The 11,457-nt window shown below is 49.6% G+C and overlaps 3 protein-coding genes across 3 annotated transcripts; all 3 read right to left on the minus strand.

Annotated features, from left to right (window-relative positions):
• Positions 1-1,345: 1,345 nt before the first annotated feature.
• BJX68DRAFT_275794 (uncharacterized protein) lies at positions 1,346-3,031 on the minus strand (the record flags this gene model as incomplete). The annotated part of the gene is made up of 7 exons (XM_071047923.1): positions 1,346-1,471; positions 1,534-1,647; positions 1,722-1,911; positions 1,978-2,026; positions 2,086-2,141; positions 2,202-2,562; positions 2,632-3,031. The coding sequence occupies 7 exons, from the start codon at positions 3,029-3,031 to the stop codon at positions 1,346-1,348; spliced, it is 1,296 nt and encodes a 431-aa protein (XP_070899413.1).
• A 1,560-nt stretch (positions 3,032-4,591) lies between these two features.
• BJX68DRAFT_237079 (uncharacterized protein) lies at positions 4,592-7,633 on the minus strand. The gene is made up of 8 exons (XM_071040124.1): positions 7,382-7,633; positions 6,540-7,328; positions 6,374-6,474; positions 6,022-6,171; positions 5,883-5,965; positions 5,145-5,821; positions 4,887-5,078; positions 4,592-4,829 (listed from the first exon to the last, which is right to left on the minus strand). Exons 1-8 carry the CDS (start codon positions 7,527-7,529, stop codon positions 4,744-4,746), a joined length of 2,226 nt encoding a protein of 741 aa, XP_070899414.1. The 5' UTR covers positions 7,530-7,633; the 3' UTR covers positions 4,592-4,743.
• Positions 7,634-8,152: 519 nt separating this feature from the next.
• On the minus strand, positions 8,153-9,644 carry BJX68DRAFT_275795 (aldehyde dehydrogenase; the record flags this gene model as incomplete). The annotated part of the gene is made up of 2 exons (XM_071047924.1): positions 8,153-8,297; positions 8,368-9,644. The coding sequence occupies 2 exons, from the start codon at positions 9,642-9,644 to the stop codon at positions 8,153-8,155; spliced, it is 1,422 nt and encodes a 473-aa protein (XP_070899415.1).
• Positions 9,645-11,457: the final 1,813 nt, after the last annotated feature.

The raw sequence follows: 11,457 nt of genomic DNA on the forward strand, positions 1-11,457 counted from the left end.
AAGTCAGGTCTTCTGGCGCTTTGAGAAGCGGGCCGCGAGACCCCGGAAAGAATGCCTCATCACTGTATTCAGTGGGTAGCAGAGCCTTCAGGGCCAAGGCGTTGTCATCGTTGATTGCACGTGCTATTTGATTCAGCCGGGTATCGGCAATGCGTCCTTCGCGTACGGACCAGACGTCCTCTTGGTCGTCCTCATATATATACTCTTTTGAGGCTACCTGAATATCGGCTTTGGGCACCAAGCCGTTGAAATTATGGCTTGGGTTCTGGTTGATGCCCTCGTCGCTGTCTTTGTAAACGTTTTCGCCGACTTTTTTAAGGGACTACCGTAGAGTCCTTTTCATAAGCCATGGCGCGACACGGTCCTGAGGCCGACTTTAGGGCAAAGGTCCGCTCTAACTCAATGGGAGAAAACCTGCTGCGGGTTCAAAGAAAGGAGGTGAAAGGAAAGGAAAAACAACAACAGATCAATTGGAAGTTGGAATCTCAGCTGGGTCGACTTGGGAAGGAGCAAACAAGCGCCCAGCCAGGGCCTCGAGCCGCATTCAGCCAGCCCACACAGCCAGTTGCTCCAGCCTGATTGGTTGCTTATTGCCCCTCGCCCGTTCAGGTACTAGTATCACTCTCCAACTGCCTGTCAAATTGTCTTAGGTAGAGGGGCCCGGGCCAAACCTGGTCCCATCGTCCGCCCCACCAACATGCCCGTGCAATCTGCCCTTCATGGACATTGGCAATGTGCTCCTCGCGTGCTAACGCGACTAGTATCTAGCGCGAACCAAGAGGGGCCTGGCCCTTAGAGTAATATTGAGCTTATGATTCTCTTAGATAAATACATCCTAATTAATTATAGTGCTATAGAATTTGTGATACTTACAACTAAGATCTATTTATTATACTATTGCTTAATATCTAAGAAAGTAGATTAATCTTTAGGCATCCTTATAGTAAGAATAGGAATTATAATTTATTCTTCTTATAGACGCTTATAACTACTAGATAGTAGTACTACTATATAATACCCGTAAATCTCTAAGTGTAGCGACCTATACTTAAAGACTTATTTAGTATAGTGGCTACCTTTTGATTTAGATAGGAGACTAGTTTTAATCAATCACTGTAAATGCTGTTAGGACTGTGGGGCACATTTGGGATAAGTCATGATAGATACGACCACCCGCATTGAGGGTGGTAATTGGGGAATTGGCTATTCCTGGGCAATCAATTGGAACGAACGAGTGTTCGTCGTCGTTAGGAAAGCCCCACTTACAAACAGCTGACGATCCAGTCTAGAATCCGCATAATATATTGAAACCACTATGACCTTCTTCGGTTCGGTCTAACACGATCTATACCTTTGAAATAAACAACTCCGGATTCCTCGCAACAGTATCCCCAACCTCCTTCACGGCGTCGTACCCGTACAGCCAGGGCTGGACTTCGGGACATGTCCTACTTGATATCAGCACAATTCTCTTTTCCGATATATGAAACTCAAGCATGGGAGTTAAAGGAGAAGGAAAGAAGAGAAGCATACGCACCACCGACTTGGAAACGCCCCGCTAATCTCCCCATTTTTGTCCAACTGTGCGCGGAAAATCTCATCGCGCTTCTCCTGCTCGGGGCCGTCGGGGAGGTGGAAGTCATGGCGCTACATAATATGTCAACATTAGTATTGCCCCCAATCCTCCTTTTCCTCTACAACTGGTAGGTAACGTAACGCACCTGCTTAAACGTCTCCCTCACAATAGCTTCTCCGCGCTTTTTCCTTAGTGTCTCATACAGCCGCAGAATCGCGGGGAGCTGCGACTTGCTCTTCATGTGCCCCACGAGCCCGCCAAGGACGGCGCCGTCTTCGAGTGAGGAGTTTGCGCCTTGGGCTAGGTATGGGAGCATTGGGTGGCAGGCGTCACCGCTGGGGTATTGGTTAGATTGGATGGTAAACTGTTAGGGGGGTATAAGGGGAGGAGGGATGGCGTACACGAAAACGAGGGTTGAGGAGTGATTGATCCAGGTTGTCATTTCGGCGTCTGTAGCTTAGGGTTAGTTCGTGCGGCGAAGGGTAGATGGGTAGGTTAAGGGGGCGTACGGTGCATGAGCTTCCACTTGTCAACTTTGTCAACATAGGAGAGAAATTGTGTAAGACTATACATGTTAGCATCTCGCACCACATAGTTTTCTATAGAAGGGGAGAGTGAAGGATACATAGGGTCCCACCCCAAGAATAAGGCCCTCATCTCCTCAACAGAGCCCTCCTCCCTTGACACGCCTGGTGGAAGCGTATCCGGCACAAGAAGCACAATATTAATCATATCCCCTCCACGTATTGAATACGCAACGACATGCGCGCCTGGCCCAATCCAGAAATGCACCTGCGGGTTGCGTACCCAGTCATGGAGCTTTAGATCACTAATTTGATCAATACTTAGCACGATTCTGTATGCGAGATCACCAGTTGGAAGGGGATTATCCTTCTGGCCAAGCAGACACTCGCGGCAGCGGGACCACAACCCGTCAGCAGCGACGACAAGGTCGCCTGTATAGCTATTTCCGGACTCGGTGTGGACTGTTGCCGTTATGCAGCTATTCTTATTTCCGGAAGAAGAAGAGTTGGAGGAGGAATTATCCTGTACACTCTTTACCTTCTCCGCAAGATAAAGACGCACACCTAGCTCCTTCGCCCTGTTAAAAAGTGCTTGTTGCAAATCAACCCGATGGACATCAATAAATGGCGCGCCATATCGTTTTCGAATCCGCGCGTCAAACATCCCATCGTGCGCGAGGACGTCGCCCGTATACCGATGCACGGTAAGCGACTTGGGCTCAACAGCAGAATTCCAAATAGACTCAGGTAGATTCCAGTGTTTAAGAAGACGCGAGGCGTTTGGAGTGACTTGCAGCCCCGCGCCAACTTCTGCTAGTTCTTGTGCTTGTTCAAGGATTGTCACTTTGTGGCCGAACTGGGCGAGGGAGATGGCTGTTGCGAGGCCCGAGAGGCCCGCACCGATTACTATTATGTGAAGCGGGGATTGCATTGTTTTGAAAAGGTGTTTGGTCGGTGTGTAGGTAGGAAAGAGATGATGATCTGGTCTTATGCATGTTGGTTGGTACGTAGTGAGCTAAAGGGAAGCCCAGGTGCTCGGAATTGCAGAGTTGGGTGGGGTCGTCCAGGTCCCATCGTCCGCCCCACCGACATGCCCGCGCAATCCGCCCTTTACGGACGTTGGTGATGTGCTCCTCGCCTTAGCGCGCGATTGGTATCTGGCGGGAACCAAGAGGGGCCTGACCCTCAGAATAATGTCGAACTCATGATTCTCTTGGATGAATACATCCCAATTAATCATGGCGCCATAGAATTTGTGATACTCATAACTAAGATCTATTTGTAGCGCCATCACTTAACGTCCGAGAAAGTAGATTAATCTCTAGGCATCCTTATAGCAAGAACAGGAATTATACTAGGCTTTGTCGTTCTTATGGACGCTCCCAACTACCAGACAGTGGCGCCACCATACAACGCCCGTGAATCTCCGAGTGCAGCGAGCTATGCCTGAAGACTTATTTGGCATAGCGGCTACCTTTTAATTTAGACAGGAGACTAGTTTCCTCTCCTCTTATCAGCCTTCAGCAGTTACTAGATATGTTCAAATTATTACCTGCCTCCACAGCGCATAACTACTTCTAAAGAAAGCGAGGGGTAGCCTCCTAGTTCTATATATTATATAATTTACCCTGAATAATAAGTCACTTGTGCCCTGTAGTAACCTTATCCTCGTTATACTCTGCTATAAGGGGCATGGTCTATATAAGTTTAAGAGTAGAGATAGTAATAGTAAGGGATATACCTTGTTACTCTTAATTTAGCATAGAACTCATAAGCTTATAGCAGCTCTTAGAGATCAAACCTTCCTTCGCGCCTTCTAAGATTCTTACATAATATTCGACAGGCGCCGGAACAATCGTCCGGGGCATAGTCTGGCCCAAAATCTTGCAATGGCTGCATCCAGTTTCCTCGCGGAAGTACGTACAATTCGATATCAAGTGTCGGCGTTAAAATCGGTGGTTGAGGCTTATAAACCGGGGACGGGCAGGCTCAGACACTGCGTGTTTTTAAGCGCGAACGTAGGAATTTGCTGAATCGGGCTGTGTATGATTGATAAATTATCGAAAACATTAATGATAAACCACCAGCGCACCTTAATTGGCGCACTAAGTATCCTGTCTCCCGCCACCGGCGCGCAGCCTGCAGATACAGTGCTCTCTCGTATACCAAGAGTGTCGGATTTTGTGCTCTCTGGTGGCGTCTCGCAGCCAGTGCCCACCTCAGGATCATGATCCAGGAGAGGATGACGACATGAAGAGCATGACCCATCCGAGACCCCCTTGCCCTAATATGAGGCTTTCAGTCCCCTACAAGAGCACATGCCATTGGTCAGGTGTATATCAACACTGACCGAATCAATTGGTCAGCAACACTCTTCGCTCATATTTTCTTGCTATTTATATCTACCAAGTGCGTTAGACTATAACTGGCAATGTTGAGGTAAGGTGAACTTGGTTGTGCCCAGTCATCCAAAATTGCATGAATTTTAGTCGTAACAATTTAAACAACCCACAAGTGGTCGACTGATGACGATAAGATCTTCGCAGCTATTGGGCTAAGTATAGCGCATTCAAAGTGACTCGACCATTGGAACACCTAGTGTTTGGGCTGCTCTGTGTCCTTGAGACTGTTAACACTTTTGACTCATACATTCAGATCCAGAGGTGATTGGTAAGTAGCATGGACTTGCGCAATGAGCCTTTGTAGATCTCGACAAACAGCAGGTGGAACTTTTTGGATCAATGGTTAGCTGGCAGGACGACTTGATGAGTGCGACTTTGACATACGACGCCACACTGCCGAGGAGGAACCCAGTATCGTGGCACAAGCTGCCAGAGGCAAGATCGCCACTCGACCCCCAACTTCTAAATCCTTGACCTCGGATAGAACTTCTTCCACCGTATCACTGATGTCTTGGTGCCATTCAAATTTCTTCGGGTTGATTTTTTTGCTCATGAGGTACCAGAAGAGAAGGAGAGCTCGGAGGGCATTAGCAATCTGAATGATTCTGAGAATGCAAGCATTTCCAGGATGACAGGACTTACCACTCTCACAAAAAGCGTGAATTTCTAGAGGATCAAATTGTAAAGGTGCGGTGATGCATAAGTAATTTACACCTGTCTCGAAGTCGAGCTGTAATGTTTTAGCAGCGCAAATTAGACCTCTCTTCAGCTCAGAGGAACAGGGGCTGGCAAAGAGGCTCGACAGCTCCTGTGGATCCCGTAGCACCTCAGGGTTTCGTAATAGCCTTTTCATGCCAGATAGTTCGTGACTGCTGTAAAGATGGAGAAAGGCCGAATTCATTGCCGAGTTCGTGTGTCGGTGGAGCGGGGATGAGTGCTCGTAGTTAATTTGTGACCACGCCTGGCTTAGCGTATTCATCGCTGCATCCATTGTTTCAATAAATGTTGACTTCAGTCTTGGATGGCAAGAGATGGAAAAGCCTTCGAATGAACAAATCCGACAACGTATATTACACACAATGGCGAGAAAAGCGTACTCGCTGAGTCCAGAAGGAGGCCTGTTCCCCTGCATTATGCCTTCCATTACTTCGGAGTTGTAGATGGCTGGTTCAGATGTATCCCCGCTGGCTTCACCTCTTGACCACTGCGATGTAGGGCAAGGTAGTGGATACTTGCAATCGAGGTACGGAATATTGAGTGATCGTTTCATCGATGTTGAGAAGTATCCCGAGGCTATTATTATACTGCAAGAAACGCATCTGAGGTTATGTTAGGACTTATAAGAAAGGAACCTGTCAATGAAGCAACAGTAGTACCTACCTGCTCATAGTTTCTTGATATATCCAGGCCCTCCGCGGCTCCATCGTGGGAGCTGCAGGCTTCTCGATTACTGCTTCCACAAGCTAACAATTCATTAGCTACCGCTGCGGCCATGAGTAGTAAATTCGACTGGGCATACCTCAATCGCACTATGAAAAGTGAACCTTGCTCGCTCTTCTAAGTATGAATCACAGCTGAGAAGTCCAAAGTAAGTTGCAAGCAGCATGGTCTGAAGTCGCGACAGTTTGAGCTCAATCCCTGCGTCATCACACGCAGATGTGAATTCGCTCTACCAATCATTAGTCCGTCTGTATATAGTTTGAGCTGACCGAAGAAATAAAAACAAACTCAAGCACAGGCCTGAAAAGAGATAAATTCGGGATGAAGATTCGGGTGGCACCGATCGCTAACGAATGGGCCACCATTCGCCTGATCAACAGGCTCTATCTCAAAATGTGGCGTGGTAAAGAAACACGAATATGGGCACTCACTTTAAGAAGGAGTTTGAGTACATTATTATGCATAGCCATTGCCACTTCTGTCTCGTTTGAATACACAGCACCGCAGGCCATGATTTCCAACAACAGTACCGCTAGATTCACAGTATTAGTTATCATCGAAGCAACTTTGACAATGTAAGTCTGCAGAATCACTTACGGGGGAGCGAAGAGACGTCAAAAGTAGGTCTATGTACCACGGGTACGTATGGGGCCATATGCGTAAAGTATGCCTTCACAAACCTAACCATGGCAGGTCTTGAAGGAAAGAGTATATTTGAAGGGTTCTCTGGTCCATTAATCCGTGACAGGTTTGCCTTTGCTTGTAAATGAGCCTCATCTGTAATTCCCAGAGAGGTCTGAGCCTTTCGCCTCTCGTAATAAGAAGTAGATGTACCTGTCTGAGGCAAGGCAGCCGTCACTGTTTGAACGCTACCTTTCTCTTGAAACATGCCTCCGATATCTACCAACTGATCCAAGGGTGCGAGAATGTCAAAATCGAAGAATTGTGGATCAAATGCACGGCCAAAGTCCACTTGCGGCGAACCAAGAGTATCTCCCCCGGGTAAGAGAGGATCCTCGTGAGAAGTTGGAGTGAGACCAGCGATGCCCCCGTTGGATTGAAGCCATGAGCTGAGAGCTATGCTTCCCAAATTCGTATGCGAGGGGGAAAGAGGCACCTGAATGGATGACTGAGTCTCCATAATAGGGGTATGTGAGGCCACTGGTCCTCCCATACGCACAAAGTCTTCTGGCATGGTGCAATCACCAGAGGGAGATTGATGCGACGCGCCGATTTCGATGTCGACGACGTCAATCTGCTCGTTTTCGTTGGAGCTAGACTCCAGAGGTTGGCCAGGATGAAAGGATCGGGTATGACGAATGATTGCGTCTTTTCTGGATGAGGCCAAAGGACAATATCTGCATGTAAAGGGCTTGTCGGCGCGGTCTAACGAATAACTCGTGAGTCAGCGGGGTTTAAGCGGGTAGTACATCACCTACGCGTTCTTTGGTGACGTCGCATGTGGCTAGATCTGGCGAATGTCGCTCCGCATTCTGGGCAGTAGAAGCGCCGTGCGCTTGTCTTCGCATCATCTTTGGCAGGACGTCTAGCTTGGACTTCCTGACACGCTTCTTGTGGTGGGGCCATTGAAGATTTGATTTATGTCCCTGCTCTGATCAATATCTGGGCTTGCTGACTAGGTCGGAGTGGAGGGAAGGCATTCGAGCAACGAAGACTTCGCTCGAAAAGACTCCTGGCAAAGCTGGGGAAGAAAAAAGAGAGGGGGACCAAGTATCGGCCCAGCGGAATGCGGGGTAGGCGGGCTGCTTGATTGGCTGGCTCAACCGGGCCGGGGTTCGGCCTGGAGCTTGGGCGATCCCCATTGCAAGGTCTGGGAGTGCTTGCACCGCATCTTACTTGTATGACTACTGTGGCAATACTGGGCACTATTGAACAAGGCTTGATGGTAAGTGAGACCATCAATGATAACAATGGCCATTCAATATGGTATCAGGGCGGTCGTTTCAGTTTGGCAGGTCACTATTCTTGGCAGAGAGAACTCCAGAATAATCACAATCGCAAGCCACCTCCACTTTTCCCCGAATCGATGCTCTGGGGTAATGGCGCAATCGGGAACCACGAAACTTAGTAAATGATGAGAAATCTTACATGGGCTGGTTCTCGGGGCGATCAGTATATCTCTCATGTCTGTTATGCACTAAAGAGCATGAATCGTGCCTATATACATGATTCTAGGGGTGGCCTCCATTTCAGACCTTTAATGTAATTGTTCTCGTAGTGAGGAATTCCGAGATGCCCCAAGATGAACCAAACCGGCCATATCCACTCGACTTCATTCCACCATGTGGCAGTGTCGGCTCGTCATGGATCGTTGAATCATTAATATGGACCGCACTTTCACCCCTCGTTAGTATAGACATCATCTCATGTCAGTTGGCGGGGAAAATGATATCAGACTACTCACCTGCTGTGAATTTTCCTGGCAACTGCCAGGGCTTTGGGCAGGCTTCCCCACACTGCCGCAGAGAGCCCGTATTCGGTGTCGTTGGCCACTGCGATCGCCTCCTCTACCGTTGGGACCACTATAAATGCCAACGCCGGTCCAAACGACTCCTCACGATACAGTCGTGACTGCTGAACGTTCTTTAAGACAATAGGCGTCACAGACCGGTTGGCGGAATCCGCGAATCCAGACGACCCGGCCACAATAGCGGCGCCGTTATCCAGTGCGTCTTGAATGAGTTCACGAACCTTTCTTGCACCGGACGGTCGCACAGCAGCCTGATGCTTGATGCCAGGAGGGTATATTTTGGCGTAGGTCTGCTTCAGGATTGCCTCGAACCGAGCCGCAACCGACTCTAGCACGATGACCCGTTCCGTCGCCATGCAGATCTGGCCAGCATGGAGATTGGCTCCTCTAGCGGTAGCGGTAGCCGCACCTTCGAGGTCTGCATCATCCAGCACAATCAAAGGCGCTTTGCCTCCAAGTTCCAGAAGGACCGGCTTCAGCTCCTTGGCGGCCAAACCAGCTATAATGCGACCGACTGCGGTCGACCCAGTGAAGTTGATCTTCGTCACAGCCGGATGTTTGATGAGGGCGCCGATTACCTCTGGTCCTTTCTCAGGACTGTGTGCCACGACATTGACAACACCTGGTGGGAATCCCGCCTTGCGGAAGCAATCACCCAGAAGAAAATGTGTTCGCGGGCAAAGCTCCGAGGCTTTGAGCACCACTGTGTTACCAGCAGCCAATGCAAAGGCAATGGCACGTACCCCTAGTAAGGCAGCCGCGTTCCAGGGTGCAATACCAAGAACCACACCATATGGTACATGTTCAACGAGGGCGGTGGACTGTGTGTCCAGCAAAGGGGGCAAATTACCCTGGATCGTTGATTGTCGACAAGCAACTTCCCGGAGTACCTGGACGGCGTTCTCGCAATCGAATGCGGCCCATTCGCCACCGGCTGCTGTTTCTAAAGTAGCGTAGTTCTTAAGTTCGTCAAGGCATTCAGCCATCTGGTCGGCTGCCTTATTCAAAAGGTTTCGACGCTCCAGATAGTTAAGGCCTGACCAAACGGGGAATGCTGCTTGCGCTGCGGCGGCGGCCTTCCCTGCTTCGACTGCAGAGGCGCCAAACGCCTTCCATAGCTCACTTCCATCGTTAGGATCAAGAACAGAGAATGTCTCTTCGGTCTCAAGTGCGACACCGTCGATTAGGAGAGGTACGGTATAGGTAGCCATGATGTCCAGAAGCGTATGCCTGTTTCTGCAAGATCTCTCGCCGCCTCGACCCGACAAGGAGTCGAACGAGGCTTTGTGGGACAAGCCAGAAGGGGTTCCGAGAAAGTATGAGGGGCGGGCCTCGAGGATCGTGCCCCTTGCGCCTTGAACCCACCCCCACCGAATGCCAAGGCTCCTACCAAGGTGGCTAGGGGACGAATCAATTCCGAAGATACTTCCGACATCTCCAAAGGCTTGAGTGGGGATAGCCACACCAGGGCGCACAATGTGCCCAGTTTCCTTAGAATGTCCTTGGCGCGGTTGGGAAGATGAGTAAACATGACGGGCATCTAGGTTGCCAGACGGTCAAAGTGTTCACTCAAGTACTTGAGTTTCTTGCAGCCGACATCCCAGGTCAAGTACCGCAAAAATGGCTACAATAGAGCATCCCAACTTTGGTCTATTACCGGCAAAGAAGGCGACAGCGTCGTCGAATTTTTAGGGCTCAAGTATGGAAGTCTCCAAGATCGGTTCGCTGAAGCTTCACTGTTTGAGGATTATGGCGCCAGCACCAATGCGACATCAATCAGGTGAGGCTCAGTTTCAGTATCTCTTACGCATCGCAGACACCCCTATATGGGAATGCGGCTAACGCTGCTGCCTCGGTTACAGCCTCAGTGGGGCCGGCCTCCCATCTGACAGATATTGGCTTCCTCTTCCACAAGTTTGACGAATCCAAGGCAGATGCCCAACGCGCTGTCGGAGCGAGGTATGCTTCCGATCTAATAGAGTTCTTCCATGGAAAGGCGCCGTGGCCGGCGTTAGGAGAGGCCTGGAAAAACAGGCTCGTGTATATAGACCGAGTCTAAGTGGTGTGATTGCTACAACCACAGAGTTGGGCTCTACAAACAAACAAACAATTTATTAACGCCCGGCGGCTGAGCCGAAAGGGCAACTATCACTAAGTTACTAGTACATTTCCTATCAGGTGCCATGTCTCCTTCTAGCCCGTACAATTTCACTTTTAGCATATGTCATGCCGTCTATCAGGATCGTAGGAGATTCTCGTGGGTTAGTAGTTTTGTTAGTAGGCTGGCTTGAAGGCGCTTCTCCAAGTGTTCAACATCCCATCTTCGGCAGTTGAAGCGCGCCTACCGTGTCTGCCACGAGGCGGTTGGTGTGAGTTAGGTTGGGAAGAGTGGGTGATTTGTGTTCGACTATATGGTTAAGCGACGTCGAGTCGGCCGGTGGCAATTGCAAACCGTATTGACGCTCGTACTGATTCTAAGTTTGGAGTCCAGTCTTGATTATCTGAGGGCGATTTCCCGCCCAGGAAGAAGGATATGTTGCCCCAGTGGGTATTAGTGCATTGCAGCATTTCTGTCCGATATGTCGTCCATCTCTGACATCGAAAGAGAAAGTGCTCTACCGTCTCTCTTGCTTGTCCACATTCACACTGGTCGGTCTGCGCAACGTTGATTCGGTAGAGGTATCCGTTTAATCTTACCATGCCCGTCCAGAGCTGGGCCAGCACGCTCGCTTCTTTCTACGATAATCGGTCATACAGCTGTCGGGTGTGCTTGCCTGGGAGGGCCGCGTCCACTCTTTTCACGTGTTTGCCCACTTTCTCTGGCAAGCCTTTGCCGGTGGTGCTTTGCTGGGATCGTGCGATATTGAGAGTGGTTGATTTCATTCTGGGGAGCTGTATGTATGGCACGGGGCCCTCTTGGGTCGCTGCTCTGGCTTGCACTTTAGCGAGGCCCAATAGTTCGTTATCCTCACTCGTGGAGACCCAGCGGATTGTGATCCTGTTTGCATTTTTTCGCAGTCTTCT

The sequence above is a fragment of the Aspergillus pseudodeflectus genome (assembly GCF_044049435.1).
Source record: "Aspergillus pseudodeflectus strain CBS 756.74 chromosome Unknown BJX68scaffold_20, whole genome shotgun sequence".
In the NCBI taxonomy this organism is placed as follows: Eukaryota; Fungi; Ascomycota; class Eurotiomycetes; order Eurotiales; family Aspergillaceae; genus Aspergillus; species Aspergillus pseudodeflectus.

Bases quoted from the DNA above. Each gene is read 5' to 3' on its own strand.
- BJX68DRAFT_237079 (XM_071040124.1), bottom strand. From the start codon at position 7,529: ATGGCCCCACCACAAGAAGCGTGTCAGGAAGTCCAAGCTAGACGTCCT. The intron at 5,966-6,021 runs GTATGCCCAGTC...ATGAATTGTTAG, and splicing joins CTTTTCATAGTGCGATTGAG to CTTGTGGAAGCAGTAATCGA. The intron at 5,822-5,882 runs GTAGGTACTACT...ACATAACCTCAG, and splicing joins TATCAAGAAACTATGAGCAG to ATGCGTTTCTTGCAGTATAA.